The sequence below is a fragment of the Gadus macrocephalus genome, chromosome 12 (genome assembly GCF_031168955.1).
Source record: "Gadus macrocephalus chromosome 12, ASM3116895v1".
In the NCBI taxonomy this organism is placed as follows: domain Eukaryota; kingdom Metazoa; phylum Chordata; class Actinopteri; order Gadiformes; family Gadidae; genus Gadus; species Gadus macrocephalus.
In genome coordinates this window covers 15,104,959-15,126,583 of record NC_082393.1, presented here as the reverse complement: position 1 = coordinate 15,126,583, position 21,625 = coordinate 15,104,959, and the positions used below count along the sequence as shown (strand labels likewise).

The window sequence follows — 21,625 nt, the reverse complement described above, 5'->3', positions numbered from 1 at the left end:
CGTCGCAGAACGTACATGGTACAAGTTGGTGTTGACTGCATGGAAAAGGGACTAATGTATTACAAATTATATGATAAGAACCTGGTAATACCATGGAAACAAACGAGGCTTCCTTTTACAGTACAGTTTCAGCTTACTTACTTGGTAAATTGTCGTGTTTTACTTGGTAACGTCGCAGAACGTACATGGTACAAGTTTGTTTTGACTGCATGGAAAAGGGAATAATGTAATACAAATTATATGGTAAGAACCTGGTAATACTATGGAAACAAACGAGGCTTCCTTTTAAAGTACAGTTTCAGCTTAGTTACTGGGTAAATTGTTGTGTTTTACTTGGTAACATCGCAGAACGTACATGGTACAAGTTTGTGTTGACTGCATGGACAATGGAATGTATCTATTATAAATTATATGGTAAGAACCTGGTTATACCATGGAAACAAACGGCTTCGTACCCAGTAGTTAAGAAGATGTACCATGACACTAGAGGAAAACTGCTCCTGCAGAGGTTGTTACCAGGTAAGTATTTCCATAGTGGTAAATCAAATAAACCCTTTCTAAATGGGTGTAGCTATTAATAATAAGAAAAAGTAATTTATTGGAATGTACTATGTTGATTTCTAGATAGTACATCATTAAACTTGGGCTGTTAACATAAACCTTGGATAACTACAATTGTAACTTGAATTAATAGGTGTTACTAAGAATTGGTTGCTTTATTTCCTAGGAAGTACACAATATCTGAGTTATTACCAACCTAAAACAGTTACAACTACACAGTACTTAGTTGAGTTGATTGGTAATAGTGGAGGTTTTACTTAGTACTTCAGCTGTAATTCCTCTGTATTTACCTTCTTATTACCAGTGGTAATACACTATGATTTACCATGTATTTATCAGGGAAACTACCTCTGTATTTACCTTCTTATTACCAGTGGTAATTACCCAGTAATACACTATGATTTACCATGTATGTACCGGGTAAATACCTAGTAATTAGGGGACCGTAAAAGGAAGGGTTACCAAATTCTCATTCTCACGCAGCCTTACTCCTCTTCCTCTTCTTCTTCTCTCTGACTGTTGACCCCGTCCAATTCCTGGTCTTTCCATTGTCAGACAATGTAACATTGTGTTGAGCTCCAGCTAATATACTTGCCAGTTTATGGTTCATGAGATGCACCTTTGAGCTATTTCAGTAAACTGGTTGATCGTTCGTTGATCTAACACAGCAATTTAGCAATTCAGGACAGATTTAGAACTTGACATATTATGACAACTTGTGCAACCATTTAGCAAGTAATGACTTATGCAATGAACTAATGCCTATATGTTGTGGGGGTGAGACTATTCAGTTGAGACCCATCACAATACATTTTGATCAGCAGGACATAAGCAATTGATAATGTAGGAAAGAGCAGAGAATTGATCATCTTTTGCATGAATGTACCAAAGCATTTACAACTTGTTCAAATAAATGAGAAACTGCTTTTTTGATGTGCACAAGTGACACACTGATGTGAAGATTTAACAGGTAGTTTTGAGAATTTCAATTCTGATCTGAGAAATATACCAAAGCGAGTGAGAAAAACTGTAAGATCACCAGCTAAAATAATTTCACTGTAGTATAATCTGGATAGAAGATGCACAAGAGACGGCAACGCAACATTTAAGGCAGACGGAGGCCTATAACATCCGACAACACTTATACAGAGGCCCTTAAACAATTCCACATTCAGTGCCAGAAATTCCAGTTGCTTGCTAATTGATTAAGAGACAATTAACTTAACATGAAATTTCGACTTTACATAAATAGCAATACCTCCAACTTTCTTTGGTCTGTCAGCACGATACTCATTGTAGCCATCAATCCAAATATCATTATCAGCAATTGATTTTGTCAGCCAAGTTTCAGATGTTACAACAATATCGGTATCTGTTGATCTAACCCATATTCTGAGCATATCCATTTTGGGTAACAAACTGCGCACATTTATATGTATGACACTGAGATCAGATGGCGTCCGAATGAGCTGCAACTCAGGGCCAGAGTTAGGTTGTACGTTACCAGACAGAAGTAACAACATTGGCAGGGATGAACCAAAGACTTTGCAACTCGTTCAGAGAAATGAGAAACCACTTTTTTTATGTGCACAAGTGACATGATGATGTGAATATTGAACAGATAGTTTTGAGAATTTCAATTTACTCCCAGGTGATTCTTGATGTTCACTAATGAAGGGAAATGTATGAAGCGTTAGATCAACCAGTTTACTGAAGTAGCTCAAAGGTGCATCTCATGAACCATGAAGTATATACGTATATAGCTGGAGCACAACACAATGTTACAATGGAAGGATAATGGAAGGACAAGGAATTGGACGGGGTCAATAGCCAGAGAGAAGAGGAAGAGGATTGCCGTTGCGTGACGGAGGAGTTGGGAGGCACTACAGAGGTAGAGGCAGAATGTGTAGCACCCCTGTAAAAGGGTTGAAATTATCATTAAATGAATTAATTATCAGCCGACGCTGTGTCTCTTCTTCATGACATGAATTGATCTGAAGAGCAAACACACTGCGCCCCCTACAGACCTGATGCAGACCAGAACAATTGGTCGCCGGCTCACCAAAATACACTGTTCACCGGACGATAGATTAATCATGTACTGTTTTAGACCAGAGTCCTGTAAACTGTTAGAAAACAAAGTCACAATGATACACAAAATAGGGAAATAATGAGAATGGCTTATAACCAAAATAAACACATTAAATAAATACCTTTGACTCAAAATAATAGCTTGTAAACCGTCAATCAATATTATTATAAAAATCAAAATATATTCAGCCTACTACAAATGCACGTTCCTGATGAGATAAGAGCCACACTTGTAGACCATGTTCTCATTCATGGGCTTACAATTGCCGAGGCTGGTCGAAGGGTGCAGCCAAATGTTGGGAGAACAACTGTGCCCTCAATCATTCAGACTTTTCGTCGACAGAACAGGTGCTTAATCTAATGATAGGCACTGTACTGTATACTTTCTGTAATACTTCATACAATATTACAGTATTACACTTGCATTTTACAATATACAGTAAGTATACTTTCACTGTACTGTATTTTTTTCCACATAGGATTTCAAGATAACCTCACAGGGGAGGCAGAGGGCCCCTTTTCACACCTGAACAGGAGCAGGCTATTTGCACCATGGTTGTAGAAAACAATGCCATCAATTATGCTCTGTAAGGTGACCTTGGGTGTCTTGAAAGGCGCCTCTAAATTAAATGTATTATTATTATTATTATTATAAGACTAAGGGAGATAAAGAGTGCCATTATAGAGGACAACAACATCTTTGAAAACATCCCAACAGTCAGCATCTCAACCATTGATAGGGTGTTGAAGAGGCCAAATTATGAATATGAAGCAGCTTTACAATGTTCCATTTGACAGAAATGTTGAAAGAGTGAAGGAGCTGCACTACCAGTATGTACAGGTAAAACTAGTGGAGGCTTCTCCAGTGAGGAGAGGGAGGAGGATCCTCCTTAACATTGTTAAGAATAAAAAATTTAGATTGCCCAGACGAATTAATGCCCTTAAATATGACTACTTTAATTCCTTTATATATGTAATGTTCGTTTCCCTTGGTAAATGGGCATTAGCACTCCCTATCGCCTATTGACAATTACTTCAGGGAGGACGTTCATCCCTCAGCCTCCATTGACTCCCATTAATTTCCCCGAAAGTGTTGGCGGCCGGTGAATAACATGGGGTTCAATGGGAGAGAGGAGAAAAGTCCTCCTCTGAGTGGGTGTGACTAGCTAAGGGATCTGGATCCCGCCTACGACTGTTCATAGCACATGGCTACTCTATGAACCAATAAGATGGAGCCCTGGCTGTGGAGCAGCCGGGAGGGAGGGGTTATCCCCTACAAGAACCAACGAACTCAGTCGTATGCCTCGTCTCCACCGAGCAGTGTGCTACCGTTCGTTTGTTCTTGTTGTTCTTTTAATTGTTTGTTATTCTGACCATTCTGTTTGATATTGTGGGAAGGATGTTAGTGAATGATTCAGAGCATGATGCATTTTAAATGGCGTCACTTTTGGCCTTGTGTCTTCATTTTTCTTAAAACAATTGTAGCTGAAAATAATCATAGCCAAATTACAACCAATAGCTTTAGTCCTTGAGGGCAAAAATAGGCCCAATGATAGGCCCAGATTTTTTTATTTAGTTTTCAAATCAAGAGTAGGCCTGATTTGACAAATTGGCTTTGCATCCTTGTAGTCCAAGACATGCTTCCCACCAGCTTTCAAAGTACAATGCTGCCACTGGTGGATTTGTATTTATTCACGTAATTATCCCTCCCTGCTATTTTGTAGTTCCCCAAAACACCCTGAAACATCTTGAGTCTCACATACTGATGCTACCATACGCCACTAACAAGCAGGCCAATGGCAACCAAGCACGCAGTCCTTCCTCCCTGACTTTAAAAAACCACCAGCCGCCACTGGGTAAAACATGTATGAGCATGCAGTAACTTTACCTCACAGTAAACAGTAAGACATTGTATAGTGATATACAGTACTGTAAGTGTGACCTTTACACATTTGCTATGGCTGTAGAAAATAAGATGCCATATGTGCTGTATACAATTGATGTAACTGTATCTTGTCCAAAAGGAAAATGCATGTAATTCATAAAACTCATTTTGTGTCTTCTGGACAGAGGTGGCTAGAGTAGCCAAAAAATGTACTCAAGTAAAAGTACTCTTACTTTAAGACTATAAATACTTAAGTTGAAGTAAGTAAGTAAGTAAGTATTCATAAAAATAATTACTCAAGTAAGAGTAAAAAGGTACGCAGTGAAAATAACTACAAAAGTACTTAAGTACTGAGTTTCTCCAGATTTATCTTTTAAACATACAGAGCAACACAAACGGTACAAAATAGACACGAACAACATATAAAACATGTTCAAATCAAAATGTTTAATTTAAATAAAATGTTTAATTTAAATAAAACAATAAATGTCTTTAAAAAATAAAATTAATAACCCTTGAACTAAAACAATAATAAATTAATTATTTGCTAAAGGAAATACATCAACCTTTAAATAAAATTATAATAAATTAGGTTTATCCAAAATTATATTCATTAAAACCAATACACTTATAACACTGTTGCAATTATTTTGCACATAAACATTTTTAAACCAATTCCTAGGTTACAATATGTCACAGGCCCTGACAAAATGATCTGGGTTGTGTTCAGCCCAAAAAATGTAAAACACAAAAACTTGAATACACATCAAAACCTGCTGGCAAACTCACGCCGGGATTCCACCAGACGCGTTACGGCTGCGGCACGGAACGGCTGCGACTTCTGCCCTGCTTGGATTTCCACCGGGTGCGTTACGGCAGCGAAGCGGCAGCCGTATTCACGCGAGATCACGCGATAATCCTAAACCTAATGTACTCACCTTCCACTCCCAAAACTACTGCAATTAAATGCCAAGCTTTGTCCTTCCGGCCATTGTCCTTATAAAAAAGATTATTTGGTACATAAATGACTTCATGTTGCGGAACTTCGAAAATGAGTCTCTCGTCGTCCATGTTGCCAACCCTCTGAGACCCTTTGATTGATTGACTGCTGACCTGGTGCCATCGGTCATGACGTAATAATGTTGATGTGAAGTTGTGATAGGCTACATGAGCTGAGTATTGTGTTTTATTTGGAAAATTGGCCGGATGCTCTATGGCTTTTACTTTTTCACTTCCTGCCCTGCTTGATCTGCTCTGTTGAAATTGACGCGGTTCAGCAACGGCTTGCGGCAAAAATAGAAATGCTACGGAATGATAGCGCTGCGGCATGGCGAGCCGCTCCTGGGACGCTGCTGAGACGTTCCGCAGCCACGCCCGGTGGAAATGGTCTCATTGATTAGAGTGGAAGCTATCTGCTGCGGTGACCGCGGTCAAGACATGCCGCAGCCGTAACGCGGCCGTAACGCGTGCGGTGGAGTCGGCCGTTAATCTATGAAACTACAGCGGCTGAAAAAAGAGACCACTCAGACTCTCACACATAGACTCAGGGCATGCAAAGTGAGTACAGAGTAAATGTAGCGCGTTACTACCCACCTCTGCTTCTGGAAATAGCGTATAATGGAACTGGAAGCAAATGAACTAACGCACAACTTCATCTATGTAGGTGAGGCAGGATTCAACCTAACGAAACACAGAAGGGGTGGTCGAAATATCATCGTCACAGAGCTACAGCTGATGTGCCAGGCCAACAGGGCGGGAACATAACGATTGGTGCTACTATCTCTGAGAATGGTGTTCTAACGCATATTCCCATTATTGGGCCATAAAATACAGAGCGCCTTGTCACCTTTTTAGACACTCTCTACAGAGATCTCATCCCTGAACCAGAGAGGAGTCAGATTGGAGATGACTTGCCAAAGTACGTGATAGTTTGGGACAATGTCAGTTTCCATCGCTCCAACATCATCAGGCAATGGTTTGCGACCCACAACAGGATGCTGATGGAGTTCCTCACACCCTACCCATTCCTTAACCCCATTGAGGAATCTTTCTCAGCATGGAGATGGAAAGTATATGATCGCCAGCCACATACACAGATGACCCTTCTCGCTGCCATGGATGCAGCGTATGATAACATCACAGCAGATGCCTGCAGAGGCTGGATAAGACACTCTAAAAGATTCTTTCTTTCTTTCTGCATCGCGACAGAAGATATTTGCTGTGATGTGGATGAGAATTTGTGGCCCAACAGACAGGAACGTCAGGAGGTGTAGGAAGACTGCAAGACTAACAAACTGACATACAGACTGACTAACTAACAGACTAATTAACTGACTGACTGAATGACGGACTGGTTAACCGACTAACAGACTGACTGACCCGACTAACAGACTGACTGAATGACTAACAGAATGACTGACCGATTAACAGACTGACAGAATGACTAACAGACTGAGTCAATAATAATAATGATAGATCAAATTTATATAGCGCTTTTCCCAGTGATCAATGACGCTTCACAATTGCTTCATAAGCTGAATTATAAGAAACAAAAAATTGCTAAACAAAACAAAAGTTTAAAGGTTAAAAGCAAGGGTGAAAAGGTGTGTTTTAAGGGCAGTTTTGAAAAATGAAAGAGTGTTGGCATTGTGGATGTTGAGGGAGGTTCAGGTTGTTGAGGGCTTTGAATCTGATGAGTAGTATTTTGAAATCAATCCGGTATTTGACGGGAAGCTAGTGGAGGTCTTGGAGGACAGCGGTGATGTGGTCTGAGCAGCGGATGGATGTGAGCATACAGGCTGTGGAGTTTTCGAACATATTGCAGTTTATTAACTAAGTGTTTTGATGAGCCGTATAGGATGGAGTTACAGTAATCAAGACGGGATGAAATGAATGCGTGGACCAGAGTTTCGGCGGCTGAGTGTGATAGGGAGGGACAGAGACGAGTGATGTTCCTGAGGTGGAAGAAGGCTGTTTTTGTAATCTGGTTTACATGGGGAAGGAATGAGAGGGTGGGGTGAAGGATGATACCTAAGTTGCGGATGTGAGTAGAGGCGTTGACAATGGAACCATCAATATTAAGTGAGAAGTCCTGGGTGGAGCGGGTGAGGGAGTTTGGGCCAATGTTGAGGATTTTTGATTTATTGCAATTTAATTTGAGGAAGTTGTGTTGCATCCAAGTTTGGACATCAGTGAGGCAGGTTGTGTGGGTCCAATGGGTGGCTGCAGAGATGGTGTTGGTGGAAAGGTAAATCTGAGTGTCATCAGCGTAACAGTGAAGAGGTTTTGACCGAGTGGGAGGATGTATGAAAAGTAGGGGACCAAGTACAGAGCCCTGGGGGACACCATGAGTGAATGGGGAGGTGCGGGATTTGCAGTTGATTTAGTGAATATTATTTCTGTGGTTTTTGCCATGTTTCAGTCATGCAGAGAAAGTCCAGATTATTGTCAGTTATGAATTCATTGAGTATGAGGCCCTTGCTGTTTAGGGATCAGGTGTTTAACAGCAAATTTGAGATTTGGTTGCATTTGGACAGGTTGGGGTGCTATGACTAGGGGGCGGAGGCAGGCAGGTTGCATGTGTAGGTTGTTGTGGTGATGGAAGTCTCGTTGGCTGATAGGGAGACTTTCCGGTGCGAGTGTCAGTGACGGATGTGGCCGGCAGGGGGAACTTACGTGGGGAACAGTGATCTTGGCTGACGGCGTGTCCCCAGACTCCTGGTCTTCTCCACCTTCCTCCTCGTCACTCCCACCCTGGCTGAGGTTATCAAAGATGTTCCCCCCTTTATTTTTTCTGCCTCCTTTCTTACTTGGCTGCACTGACAGCACAGAATCTCTTTATTGTCATTGCACAAAGTGCAACAAAATTGGGGTAGAGGCTCTCAAAATAAGTGCTTTTTAAAAAATAAATAAATAAAAATAAATATAAAAAAAGATTTTTAAAACAAAAACTAAATGAGAAAAGGGTTATTTTTTAAAAATATATATAGAAAGTTAAAGAACTCAAAAACAAAAAAATATATTTTAAAATGTCAGCCAATTTTAAAGGTCAGGGGCCGTATTCACAAAGGATCTTAGGGCTAAAAGTAGGTCCTAACTGGCGAATTTAGGAGTAACTCCTAAAAATAATGGGCGTGTCACTCTTAAATTTAGGACTAACTTTTTTCACTAAGAGCAATTCACAAAGTATTTTAGGACTAAAAGTAGCACCTAAGTCTAGGAGAGCTTAAAAGTCCTCAAGAGGACTCCTAACTCAGTAAGACCTATTCACAAAGAATCTTAAAATGCCTGCGAGACGAAATGTTAGGGTATTCAACTTATTGTGGAGTTAATGCGCGATGCAATAACATCCCCGACTAACAGGAATAATCCGATTAGTCCCGAAATAAAATGTTATAAAGTTATAAAGTTATAAAAAAATATATATAACTTATAAAAAATAAAAATAATTGCGCCATCAAAAGACGAGGACGTGTTCGTCAATAGGAAGAAAGTGTATTCCATCAACACGCAGGTTGTTTTTGATGCAAATTTTAACATAGCCTACTGGATGTTGTTGCAAAGTGGCCTGGATCTTCAGCTACCCATGATTCGCGCATTTTAATGGTGAGCGGTCTGAGGCAGCTTTTTGAGATGTACCAGTTGGGTGTCACTTGCTGGGTGACAGTGACTATCCATGCAAGACGTGGCTCTAGACACCCTACCTCAATCCACAACCGGGAGCACAGTTAAATGTAAGTGATTACGCAGATTACGCTTAGTCCTATGCGTAAAACACATCGTATTGGCTCTTTGCGAGCACACAAACATACACGAAATGTTGTGGAGAGAGGAATTGGGCAGATGAAACGTCGGTTTCATGTCCTCCACGGCGAAATACGCCTCACCCCAGAGAGGGCAAGCACAGTAATCACTGTATGTGCCATTCTACACAACCTCTGCAAGCGGAGGAACATTCCACAGCCAGACGACGATGATGATGATGATGATGATGATGATGGCGATCAACATTACAAGGAATTTGGCCGTGTGGAACCGAGTGGACAGGCATTTAGGGATCACTTTGAAAACACATTTTAGGTAAACACCTTGGCACAAATCAGTCAACACTTGGGTAGTTCGTAACATTTATTTTCTTTTACGTATTTTTATTGTTTGCTTTCTCTCTCTCTTGAACGTGCAGGCTACAACGTCATTATCGTGGTCTGCACAAAATTGTCATCATGCGTGTATTCTGCTAACTGCACTATAACTACTTAATAGGAATTCATTTCTAGCCTGGGCTATTTCCTTGTTTTTCGGTGATTCAGTGGGCTCGTCTGAACAACCAATCACCGAACTGACAGCTTCTAAACTCGTGCACGAGAATTTACGTAATCCATAGCAACGGCGCGTCACTCTTAGTTCACTCTTTGTGATTTATCCTTAGTAAGAGTAGGTCTCAGCGGCTTTGTGAATAACTTTTAAGAAAAAACTCCTACGTAAAATGTTTTAGCGCGAGTTAGGAGCACTCCTAGCGGTAAGATAATGCTTTGTGAATACGGCCCCAGATTGGTATGATAATGCAATCATTTATAATTCTGCATTATTGAGAGAAATAACAGCTCTGGGGTAGAAACAGTTTTTTAGCCTGTTTGTTTTTGATCTGATTGCCCTGTAGCGCCTCCCCGAAGGCAACAGTTCAAACAGGTTTATGGCCTGGGTGGGATGAGTTTCTCAGGATGCTATGAGCTCTCCTGCAGTTTCTATTGTAGACATCCTGAAGAAAGAGAAGAAGAGGACATCTAATGACTTTTTGTGCTGTTTTTATGACCCTCTGGAGCGCTTTCCTCCCAGCTGCAGTGCAACTGGCAAACCACAGCGAGATGCCGTAGCTTAGGGCAGTCTCAATGGTGCTGCGATAAAAGGTCAACAGCATTTTATCCTGAAGATTGTTCTTCCTGAGGATCCTTAGGAAATACAATCTCTGTTGGGCGTTTTTCAGAAGCGCCTTGGTGTTTATTGTCCAGGTCAGATCCTCCTGAATGTATATGCCCAGAAACCTGAAGTCCAAGACTCTCTCCACGCTCTCCCCGTTCATGTAGATGGGCTGAATGTCCGGCTTATTCCTCCTATAATCAATTGTTAGATTTCAGCTTATTTCTAAACTGTTCGGACAGACTCTGCGTTGTGTATTTTCAGTCGTAGTAGTAATTCTTGAAGTCGAAATCAAAGCAGCTTGACAGGTTGGATTAGAGGGTTGAATAGATGGTTTATTCCAGATGTAATACAGCGAGATACAGACTTAGGTTGAATAATCTATAGTGGACCCGGTGGTCGATGACTTGTTCCTTGGCTGTCGAACCCTCTTCTCGTCGAACCAAAGGGTTGGCGAGTATAATACAAAAAGGGGATAGATGAATAACACGTGAACAGACGCACTCTCAGCCTTGATAAGGTATTTGGCCCTGGCTATGTCCCGGAGGACCAGGTTGGTTCAACCTTGTTGAGACATAACAATGGCAGAATGTTGGGGATAACACCTTGTATCAGTATGAGAGGCCCTGGCCTGTTCCTAGACTAGAAATGTGAACAATAAGAGAGACACTAAAATACACCAACATTCTACATTCCTCCCTCTTGATCATCCTAAACATAGTTTAAAGATCACCCACAAAAAGAGGATTCAGTGTATTTTCTGGTGACCCATTAATAATTAACAAAATCAATGAAAGAAAGCATAAAAGGCAATAGACAAGTAAATTCAAATCATACACAAGTAAACCAGGTGTAGGCCACTATAATAAAGAAAATAACAAACTCATTAGGTTACTCATGATTAAATCAAAACATAAAAGATTTAAAGAATCAAGAAAGTCTCCCAGGTACGATGAAACATGAAACAAAGAAAAAGTGCAGTATCAGTCATGGGGGAGGCATTGTCACAGCCTCCAACAGTAATAATAATCAACTCTGGTTTGTAATTGTCTTAATGATTCGATAAACAATGAAAAATGATCATTCAAAAATTAATCGCTTGATTGGAAAATGGTTATATCAGTAATCAGTAATCAGTCATCATAGTTCTACAATAAACCTTGTGTGAATGAATGAATGAGTGAACCTTTGTTCAAAAAATAAAACAAAACAAACAAAATGTTCTAAAGCTGAGCAGTTGTGTCAAGAAGGAACAAACATGAATTCTCAATTAGATAAGCGACAAAGGTGACAAAAGTCCTAGCATCTTTCGAAGATTAACCTCTCGTGAAAATAAAGGAATGAAAATAACAAACACTCCCTACTCTTCACCCCGTATCAGTCAGTTTGCATGCCAAATCTAACGAGTGTCATTCCAAGTCGGTGTTATTGTTGGTTTCCGACATTGAATCGCATATGCGGCTGAGTTCTTCAGCACTCTGCGCTTGTAATTTCTTCCATCGTTCCCTCATTTTGTTTGAGCGGTCCCGGTGCATCTTTCGAGGGGCCTTACATTCTCTTTGCCAGTGTCCATTTTGTCCGCAGTTGTGGCATGGTCGAGGTTCTCTCTGCCTGTCGGACTGGGGGAATCTTTCTCGGTCCCTGACTATTTCCTTCTTCTCGTCTGTGGCCTTCATGTGTGGTGTGGCTGCGCCTCCCATCGTGCTGCAGTGGTGTTGTATGTCGTCATCAAATCCTCCATTGAGTGACTCATTCTTAGCCACTGCTCCAGACCTCTCCGCGTGGGGTTGCTGTACCCGGGGGTTCGGATGTTGAAGGAAGGAATGTGGTGGGACAGGGGAGAATTGGGGAAATTGTTGTGGGATCTGGGTCGCATCATAATAAGCATAGTCAGGTGGGGCAGATGGATTTCCCTTCTGTGGCACGTGGGGAGTACTGCAGATGACCGGGTACTCGCCTATAGAGCTGTTGATGTCTGAAAGAACACTGTGTCCCGACTCCTGTAAACCACCAGGGAAGATGTATTCCCCATCTGGGCCACACAATGGCAGTTTGGGGTACATGCGACCATAGGCTCCCAAGGTTCCTCCTCCTTTGCCTTGGTCACTCCCCTCAGAGGGCCCTGAGTCGAGGGGGTACTGGGCCGCTATCAGTCCTTCTCCAACTAGCGTCGTGTGTAGGTCTGTGAACTTCCTCTGCTCTTTGTTCCGAGTCGCTTCATCCTTGAACAAACTAATTTCGTCGGCAAGCAGTTTGATTTGCTCTCTAATTTTTTTCAGAGCAGTTGTCTTTTCCAATTCATTTCTCTTTTTGTTACAGAGTCTCGCTAACTGAATAAAGATCAATCTCTCTAACCTCCACTTCAAAATAATCTTGTTCCATTGGTTCAGATTGCTATCCTCTTCCTCCTCCTCTGCCTTCTTCCTGCCTTTACCTTTCGGCATTTTTCCTATCTTTTTCTATCTGTAAAGTAACTAAAACTAGCGACCAATCGCTGCTTAGAAAGAAACAAATAGACGCCTCCCACGGAGCTCTGTATGCCAACAACAGATGATGGCACACTTTTTCCCTCTTCGATTAAAAAAAACAATATGTGATTCCTCGGCGGGGATCAAAACAACATAGCACAAACAAAAAAACTCTAGCGATTCATGTAACCTCACCAGTGAATTCAATACAAATACGGTTTCACTCCTTGTCTGACAAGTCGTAAAACAAAACCCCTGAGCAAAACCAAACGTCTTAAGTTATATTCAGGACACGTATCAACATTGACAAACTAGCAAAGATGAACAAATCACTTGAATGACATGCTATTACAATATTCTAGGACTCTAGCCCAGCTTCTAGGACTCTAGCCCAGCTTCTAGGACTCTAACCCAGCTTCTAGGACTCTAACCCAGCTTCTAGGACTCTAACCCAGCTTCTAGGACTCTAACCCAGCTTCTAGGACTCTAGCCCAGACCAAAGGCCTTATTCAACAAACAAATTCAAAAGAGTTTCATATGGCGTATATTCAGTGATTATTGAGCTCTTAATCACTAATACAGGTCCTCACTTCGTCAAGCTCTTAATGACACAACTTCATTACTCAGCAAATGTAGTGCAGCCTAATAGTAAAACAAATAATAATAATCACAGTTATGTGTGTGTAGATTATTTCAAGATTACTTTCTTGTTCTTTTCTCTTGGTCGAGAGTGTGGAATGAGATTCAGTCACCGTTGATTCCCACGTGGTGCATGGAGATGCGCTGGTTCAGCCGCGTTGTGGATGCGGGTCCCTCAGCAGGGCAGGCGTTGATACGTCTTCCCAGGCAGGGCGCGCGGTCTTCTCGGTCACAGGGCAATCTTCAGAGGCAATCGTCTTCTCACTCCTCTCTCTTCAAGACGGTGTCACGGCACCAAATGTTAGATTTCAGCTTATTTCTAAACTGTTCGGACAGACTCTGCGTTGTGTATTTTCAGTCGTAGTAGTAATTCTTGAAGTCGAAATCAAAGCAGCTTGACAGGTTGGATTAGAGGGTTGAATAGATGGTTTATTCCAGATGTAATACAGCGAGATACAGATTTAGGTTGAATAATCTATAGTGGACCCGGTGGTCGATGACTTGTTCCTTGGCTGTCGAACCCTCTTCTCGTCGAACCAAAGGGTTGGGCGAGTATAATACAAAAAGGGGATAGATGAATAACACGTGAACAGACGCACTCTCAGCCTTGATAAGGTATTTGGCCCTGGCTATGTCCCGGAGGACCAGGTTGGTTCAACCTTGTTGAGACATAACAATGGCAGAATGTTGGGGATAACACCTTGTATCAGTATGAGAGGCCCTGGCCTGTTCCTAGACTAGAAATGTGAACAATAAGAGAGACACTAAAATACACCAACATTCTACAGAAATAACAGCTCTGGGGTAGAAACAGTTTTTTAGCCTGTTTGTTTTTGATCTGATTGCCCTGTAGCGCCTCCCCGAAGGCAACAGTTCAAACAGGTTTATGGCCTGGGTGGGATGAGTTTCTCAGGATGCTATGAGCTCTCCTGCAGTTTCTATTGTAGACATCCTGAAGAAAGAGAAGAAGAGGACATCTAATGACTTTTTGTGCTGTTTTTATGACCCTCTGGAGCGCTTTCCTCCCAGCTGCAGTGCAACTGGCAAACCACAGCGAGATGCCGTAGCTTAGGGCAGTCTCAATGGTGCTGCAATAAAAGGTCAACAGCATTTTATCCTGAAGATTGTTCTTCCTGAGGATCCTTAGGAAATACAATCTCTGTTGGGCGTTTTTCAGAAGCGCCTTGGTGTTTATTGTCCAGGTCAGATCCTCCTGAATGTATATGCCCAGAAACCTGGGGCCGTATTCACAAAGGATCTTAGGGCTAAAAGTAGGTCCTAACTGGCGAATTTAGGAGTAACTCCTAAAAATAATGGGCGTGTCACTCTTAAATTTAGGACTCCTAACTTTTTTCACTAAGAGCAATTCACAAAGTATTTTAGGACTAAAAGTAGCACCTAAGTCTAGGAGAGCTTAAAAGTCCTCAAGAGGACTCCTAACTCAGTAAGACCTATTCACAAAGAATCTTAAAATGCCTGCGAGACGAAATGTTAGGGTATTCAACTTATTGTGGAGTTAATGCGCGATGCAATAACATCCCCGAATAACAGGAATAATCCGATTAGTCCCGAAATAAAATGTTATAAAAATTATAAGTTATAAAAAAATATATATAACTTATAAAAAATAAAAATAATTGCGCCATCAAAAGACGAGGACGTGTTCGTCAATAGGAAGAAAGTGCATTCCATCAACACGCAGGTTGTTTTTGATGCAAATTTTAACATAGCCTACTGGATGTTGTTGCAAAGTGGCCTGGATCTTCAGCTACCCATGATTCGCGCATTTTAATGGTGAGCGGTCTGAGGCAGCTTTTTGAGATGTACCAGTTGGGTGTCACTTGCTGGGTGACAGTGACTATCCATGCAAGACGTGGCTCTAGACACCCTACCTCAATCCACAACCGGGAGCACAGTTAAATGTAAGTGATTACGCAGATTACGCTTAGTCCTATGCGTAAAACACATCGTATTGGCTCTTTGCGAGCACACAAACATACACGAAATGTTGTGGAGAGAGGAATTGGGCAGATGAAACGTCGGTTTCATGTCCTCCACGCCGAAATACGCCTCACCCCACAGGCAAGCACAGTAATCACTGTATGTGCCATTCTACACAACCTTTGCAAGCGGAGGAACATTCCACAGCCAGACGATGATGATGATGATGATGATGATGATGATGATGGCGATCAACATTACAAGGAATTTGGCCGTGTGGAACCGAGTGGACAGGCATTTAGGGATCACTTTGAAAACACATTTTAGGTAAACACCTTGGCACAAATCAGTCAACACTTGGGTAGTTCGTAACATTTATTTTATTTTAGATTTTACGTATTTTTATTGTTTGCTTTCTCTCTCTCTTGAACGTGCAGGCTACAACGTCATTATCGTGGTCTGCACAAAATTGTCATCATGCGTGTATTCTGCTAACTGCACTATAACTACTTAATAGGAATTCATTTCTAGCCTAGGCTATTTCCTTGTTTTTCGGTGATTCAGTGGGCTCGTCTGAACAACCAATCACCGAACTGACTGCTTCTAAACTCGTGCATGAGAATTGACGTAATCCATAGCAACGGCGCGTCACTCTTAGTTCACTCTTTGTGATTTATCCTTAGTAAGAGTAGGTCTCAGCGGCTTTGTGAATAACTTTTAAGAAAAAACTCCTACGTAAAATGTTTTAGCGCGAGTTAGGAGCACTCCTAGCGGTAAGATAAAATGCTTTGTGAATACGGCCCCTGAAGTCCAAGACTCTCTCCACGCTCTCCCCGTTCATGTAGATGGGCTGAATGTCCGGCTTATTCCTCCTATAATCAATGATCAGGGGCCGTATTCACAAAGGATTTTAGGGCTAAAAGTAGGTCCTAACTGGCGAATTTAGGAGTAACTCCTAAAAATAATGGGCGTGTCACTCTTAAATTTAGGACTCCTAACTTTTTTCACTAAGAGCAATTCACAAAGTATTTTAGGCCTAAAAGTAGCACCTAAGTCTAGGAGAGCTTAAAAGTCCTAAAAGTCCTGGGAGACAGTGACTATCCATGCAAGACGTGGCTCTAGACACCCTACCTCAATCCACAACCGGGAGCACAGTTAAAGTATAACATGTAAGTGATTACGCATATTACGCTTAGTCCTACGTGTAAAACACATCGTATTGGCTCTTTGACGCCTTGTATTTGTTGAATCCATATTTATTATTGTTTACTGATTTCTTCCATATATGCTAGAGCACACAAACATACACGAAATGTTGTGGAGAGAGGAATTGGGCAGATGAAACGTCGGTTCATGTCCTCCACGGCGAAATACGCCTCACCCCAGAGAGGGCAAGCACAGTCATTACTGCATGTGCCATTCTACACAACCTCTGCAAGCGGAGGAACATTCCACAGCCAGACGATGATGATGATGATGATGATGGCGATCAACATGACAATGAATTTGGCCGTGTGGAACCGAGTGGACTGGCATCTAGGGATCACTTTGAAAACACATTTTAGGTAAACACCTTGGCACAAATCAGTCAACACTTGTGTAGTTCATAACATTTATTTTCTTTTAAATTTTACGTATTTTTATTGTTTGCTTTCTCTCTCTCTTGAACGTGCAGGCTACAACGTCATTATCGTGGTCTGCACAAAATTGTCATCATGCGTGTATTCTGCTAACTGCACTATAACTACTTAATAGGAATTCATTTCTAGCCTAGGCTATTTCCTTGTTTTTCGGTGATTCAGTGGGCTCGTCTGAACAACCAATCACCGAACTGACTGCTTCTAAACTCGTGCACGAGAATTGACGTAATCCATAGCAACGGCGCGTCACTCTTAGTTCACTCTTTGTGATTTATCCTTAGTAAGAGTAGGTCTCAGCGGCTTTGTGAATAAGTTAGGAGCACTCCTAGCGGTAAGATAAAATGCTTTGTGAATACGGCCCCAGCTCTTTGGTCTTTGAGGTGTTGAGGATGAGGTTGTTTTCCGCACACCATGTAGACAGTCTTTGGACCTCCTCCCTATATGCAGTCTCATCCCACCTATGATGAGCCCGCCCACTGTTGTATCATCCGCAAACTTAATGATGGTATTGCTGGGGTGGCTGGGGATGCAGTCATTGGTGTAGAGAATGTAGAGTAGGGGGCTCAGCACGCAGCCCTGTGGGGAGCCGGTGCTGATGCTAAGTGCAGAGGAAAGATGGGCGCCTACTCTAACTCTCTGGGAGAGCTCTGTCAGAAAGTCTTTATCCAATAACAGATGGGTTGTGAAAGACCCAAGTCCATTAGTTTGGTGAGCAGTCTGTTTGGTATGATGGTATTGAAAGCAGAACTGAAGTCTATGAAGAGCAGCCTGGCATAGCTCCCCTGATGTTCCACGTGTTGCAGCGTGGCGTGGAGCGAGGTGGCTATTGCGTCCTCTGTAGACCCGTTTGCTCTGTATGCGAACTGGTGGGGGTCAGAAGTGGTTGGCAGGCTTGTTGTGATGTGGCTTCGGACTAGTTTCTCGAACACTTCATGATGACTGGTGTAAGGGGCACCGGCCGGTAGTCGTTGAGGCTGCTGACAGTGGTCTTTTTTGGTAGAGGAATGATTGTGGTGGACTTCAGGCAGGGTGGGATCTTGCACTGGTACAGGGATTGGTTGAATATATCAGTGGAGACATCAGCCAGTTGGTCAGCGCAGTCTCTCAGGACTCTCCCCGTCACACCATCCGGTTCAGCAGCTTTCCTAGGATTCACTCCCTGTAGTATGCGCCTCACCTCATGTGCCTGCACTGTGAATATGTCGTTGCTGGGGGCTGGTGGATGTGAAGGGGCCACCTCCAGTGTCTCAGCCTCGAAGCGGGCAAAGAAGCAGTTTAGTTCCTCAGATAGCGAGGCATCACCGTTGGTTACTGTGAGGTTGCTGGACTTGTAGTTTGTGATGTGTTGGACACCCTGCCACACCTGCCGTGAGTTGTTGCTGCTGAAGTGGTCCTCAATCTTCCTCTTATATGCTGTCTTGGCCTCCCTGATGCCTCTCTTCAGGCAGGTTCTGGCAGCGCTGTAATGTGCGTCATCTCCAGACTTGAAGGCGGTGTCCCTCTCCTTCAGCAGGGTCTGGACGTCTTTTGTCATCCAGGGTTTTTGGTTTTGATACACCCGGATGCGCCTGTCCCCAGTGACAGTGTCAACACAATGCTTGATGTAGCAGAGTACAGTGGAGGTGTACTCTTCCAAGTCCTGATTTTTGAAAATGTCCCAGTTGGTATTTCCAAAACAGTCCTGCAGCTGTTGTGCGGCATCAACAGGCCAGGTTTTAACAGTCGTTGTTACTGGGGGGGCTTTTTTCCTAATTGTGGTGTACGCTGGTATCAGAAGCAGGGACATGTGATCAGATGTTCCCAGGTGAGGTAGCTGTTTAGTCTTGTAACCATGCTCTATATTTGAGTAGGCTTTGTACAGAGTGTTTCCTCCCCTGGTAGCACAGTTTATGTGCTGATGGAATTTGGGAAGCACTACTTTCAAATCAGCATGATTAAAGTCGCCTGCTATGAGATGCACTGCCTCTGGATGAGTGTTTTGCTGAAGGCTAATGGCGTTGTACAGCTGACTGAGGGCGGAGTTAGCATTTGCATTCAGTGCTATGTAAACAACCGTAACCATGACAACAGTAAACTCCCATGGAAGATACTTGGGCCTGCATTTGACGGTCAAATACTCCAAGTCAGGGGAGCAATAGTAATCGATGGTAGTAACGTTGGTGCACCAATCGTTGTTCACATAAATGCATAAACCCCCTCCTCTGTTCTTACCAGAGTCGCTATTTCTGTCATAGCGGTGGGCTGTACGACCTGTTATTTCGATAGCCGTGTCCGCAGAATCAGCAGATGCAACAGTCCTGGATGATTTTGTTTGCTGCAATCTGTCGTTTTTAGTTCATCCATTTTATTTGCGTTTTTTATCTGGCATTATAGAAGAAGATGCTTCGAAGCGGCAGTGTGTGTTGTCGTCGTTTTAGCTGCAAGAGAACGCCAGCCCGGCTGCCTCTTTTTTGTCTCCTCTCTCTACGCCGCCTCCGCTTCCTACCTGCAGGGATAACAATCCACGGAGCGCCCGGCGTCCTTGCGATACATTCTGGTATGCCGTTGGAGTCAATAAAGTCCTTATTTACGGCCTGTTCGGCCCGAAATCCAATGCTGATTAGATCCTGACGACCGTAGACAGGATTTGCCCAGCTGAAGTTACAATTGAAAAACGAATTGATGTACAAAAACACTAAGAAAAAGCACCGAAAAGGAGAGCTCAAAGCCGCTGCGCCTAGACGGGCCGCCATAGCAACGAGCAACCTCTTCAGCCGCTGCATGATCTGCTCGTCATCGTCATCATTGTCGGGGTCACCGGCTCGCCCTTTCCAGCGGTCTTTCTTCTTTTTCTGCTTCCCCTGCGTCTCCTTCACAGCCGGCTCCTCTGCTTCCACTTTGCCGTCTGTGGCAAGGTCCTCAAAGAAACTATTTTTCCCCTTATTGTCCTTCTTCCCTTTCTTCAGTTTTCTCTGGGGCTGCCACGGAAGGGACACCTCTTCCCCTTCCCACATGGGCTCTTCTTTCGATTTTTTGGGCATGATGGTGTCTTTGAGAGGCCAGTATGTGTGTTTCAATGACTAACAGACTGACTAACAGACTGACTGACTGACTGACTGACTGACTGACAAACAGCCTGACTAACTGACCGACGAGGTAGCCTGGTCAGGAGGCTTGGAGGCTTCCTCCCCCCATCACCTCCTCACTAAAACTCAGTGATTACTGGAGGCTTTACTGAGTGATTGCAAACGTATTTTCCTTTTTTACAAGCTAGGGATCACACAAAGGAGCTAATGAGAGCCCAGTCACAGGTGTGTGTACCTCTACAGCAACGGCGTCCAAACACGGTAAAATGCAGAATCCTAATTCACTCCCGCTCATACACATTACAGCACACACACGCCTGGAGAGACGGCGCGGGACGAAAGCCCATTCTCCTCCAAACAACCTCAGCGAGGGGAGAGATTAGGGCTAAATTATGGGATATGTAAATTGCCCGGTGAGAACGGCTCTATTGAGATGGGAGGGGGGATGTAGCAAATGGCTTTCCCACTGCGCTTGCAGGTGTGTGTGTGTGTGTGTGTGTGTGTGTGTGTGTGTGTGTGTCTGTTTGTGTGTGTATTTAAGTGGTTGGTTGATGCCAGCTTGACACACTGGACACTTGGCCTTCATGCATAACTTCGTAAACATCCAGAGAGGGGAAGCAACTGCTAAGTCCATCTCGCACTCTTTCTTTGTATTAATGTCTCTCTCTTACACTAACACACACACACACACACACACACACACACACACACACACACACACACACACACACACACACACACACATACAAACATACACACACTCTTTGTCCTTCACTGTCTTTCCTTTTCTTTTGGTCCTATCCTTTCCATTTAGCATACAGTACATTAAAGAATGTGTTCCTGTATGTATGCATACAATATACAGGATGTAAGTATATATGTATGCAAGGTTGTATTATTTTATGGTTATATGTATGAATGTACCATTGTATGGTTGTAGCGTTCTATGTACGGTTGTATGGTTTGATATATAGATGTTTGGATGCATATCTGTATGTATATATGCATGTATGTATGTATGTTTGTTTGTATGGTTTTAAGGTTGTATGTATGTGTGTATATATGTATGTATACATTAATGTATTTATGTATGTATGTGTGTAGCCGCGTCACCAGCGAACAAGGAAACTTTGGAGGAACCCCCGCACGAATCAGAGTCTAAATTAAGATTCAGGGAAATTATTTGACTCCCCAGAAAGTCCCTGCTCTTACCAATATAAAAAAATACCCAATAAAGTTTAAACATTCGATGAACAGTGCAGAAAAAGAGGAACATTGTTGCTGGGGCTTGCAGCGCTGTATATATCTATACTTACTAGACCATGGAATACAATATATTTCAACTTATTCAACAAATTCAACTCATTCAACAAATTGAATGGAAATATTATATAAAAAAATAATGAATTAGCCCCCAGA

The 21,625-nt window shown here is 42.6% G+C and overlaps 1 protein-coding gene across 1 annotated transcript; it reads right to left on the bottom strand.

Annotated features, from left to right (window-relative positions):
- Nucleotides 1–7,996: 7,996 nt before the first annotated feature.
- On the bottom strand, nt 7,997–20,811 carry LOC132469576 (ATP-binding cassette sub-family F member 1-like). The gene is made up of 3 exons (XM_060067565.1): nt 19,864–20,811; nt 12,849–12,866; nt 7,997–8,355 (listed from the first exon to the last, which is right to left on the bottom strand). The coding sequence occupies exons 1-3, from the start codon at nt 20,159–20,161 to the stop codon at nt 7,997–7,999; spliced, it is 675 nt and encodes a 224-aa protein (XP_059923548.1). The 5' UTR covers nt 20,162–20,811.
- Nucleotides 20,812–21,625: the final 814 nt, after the last annotated feature.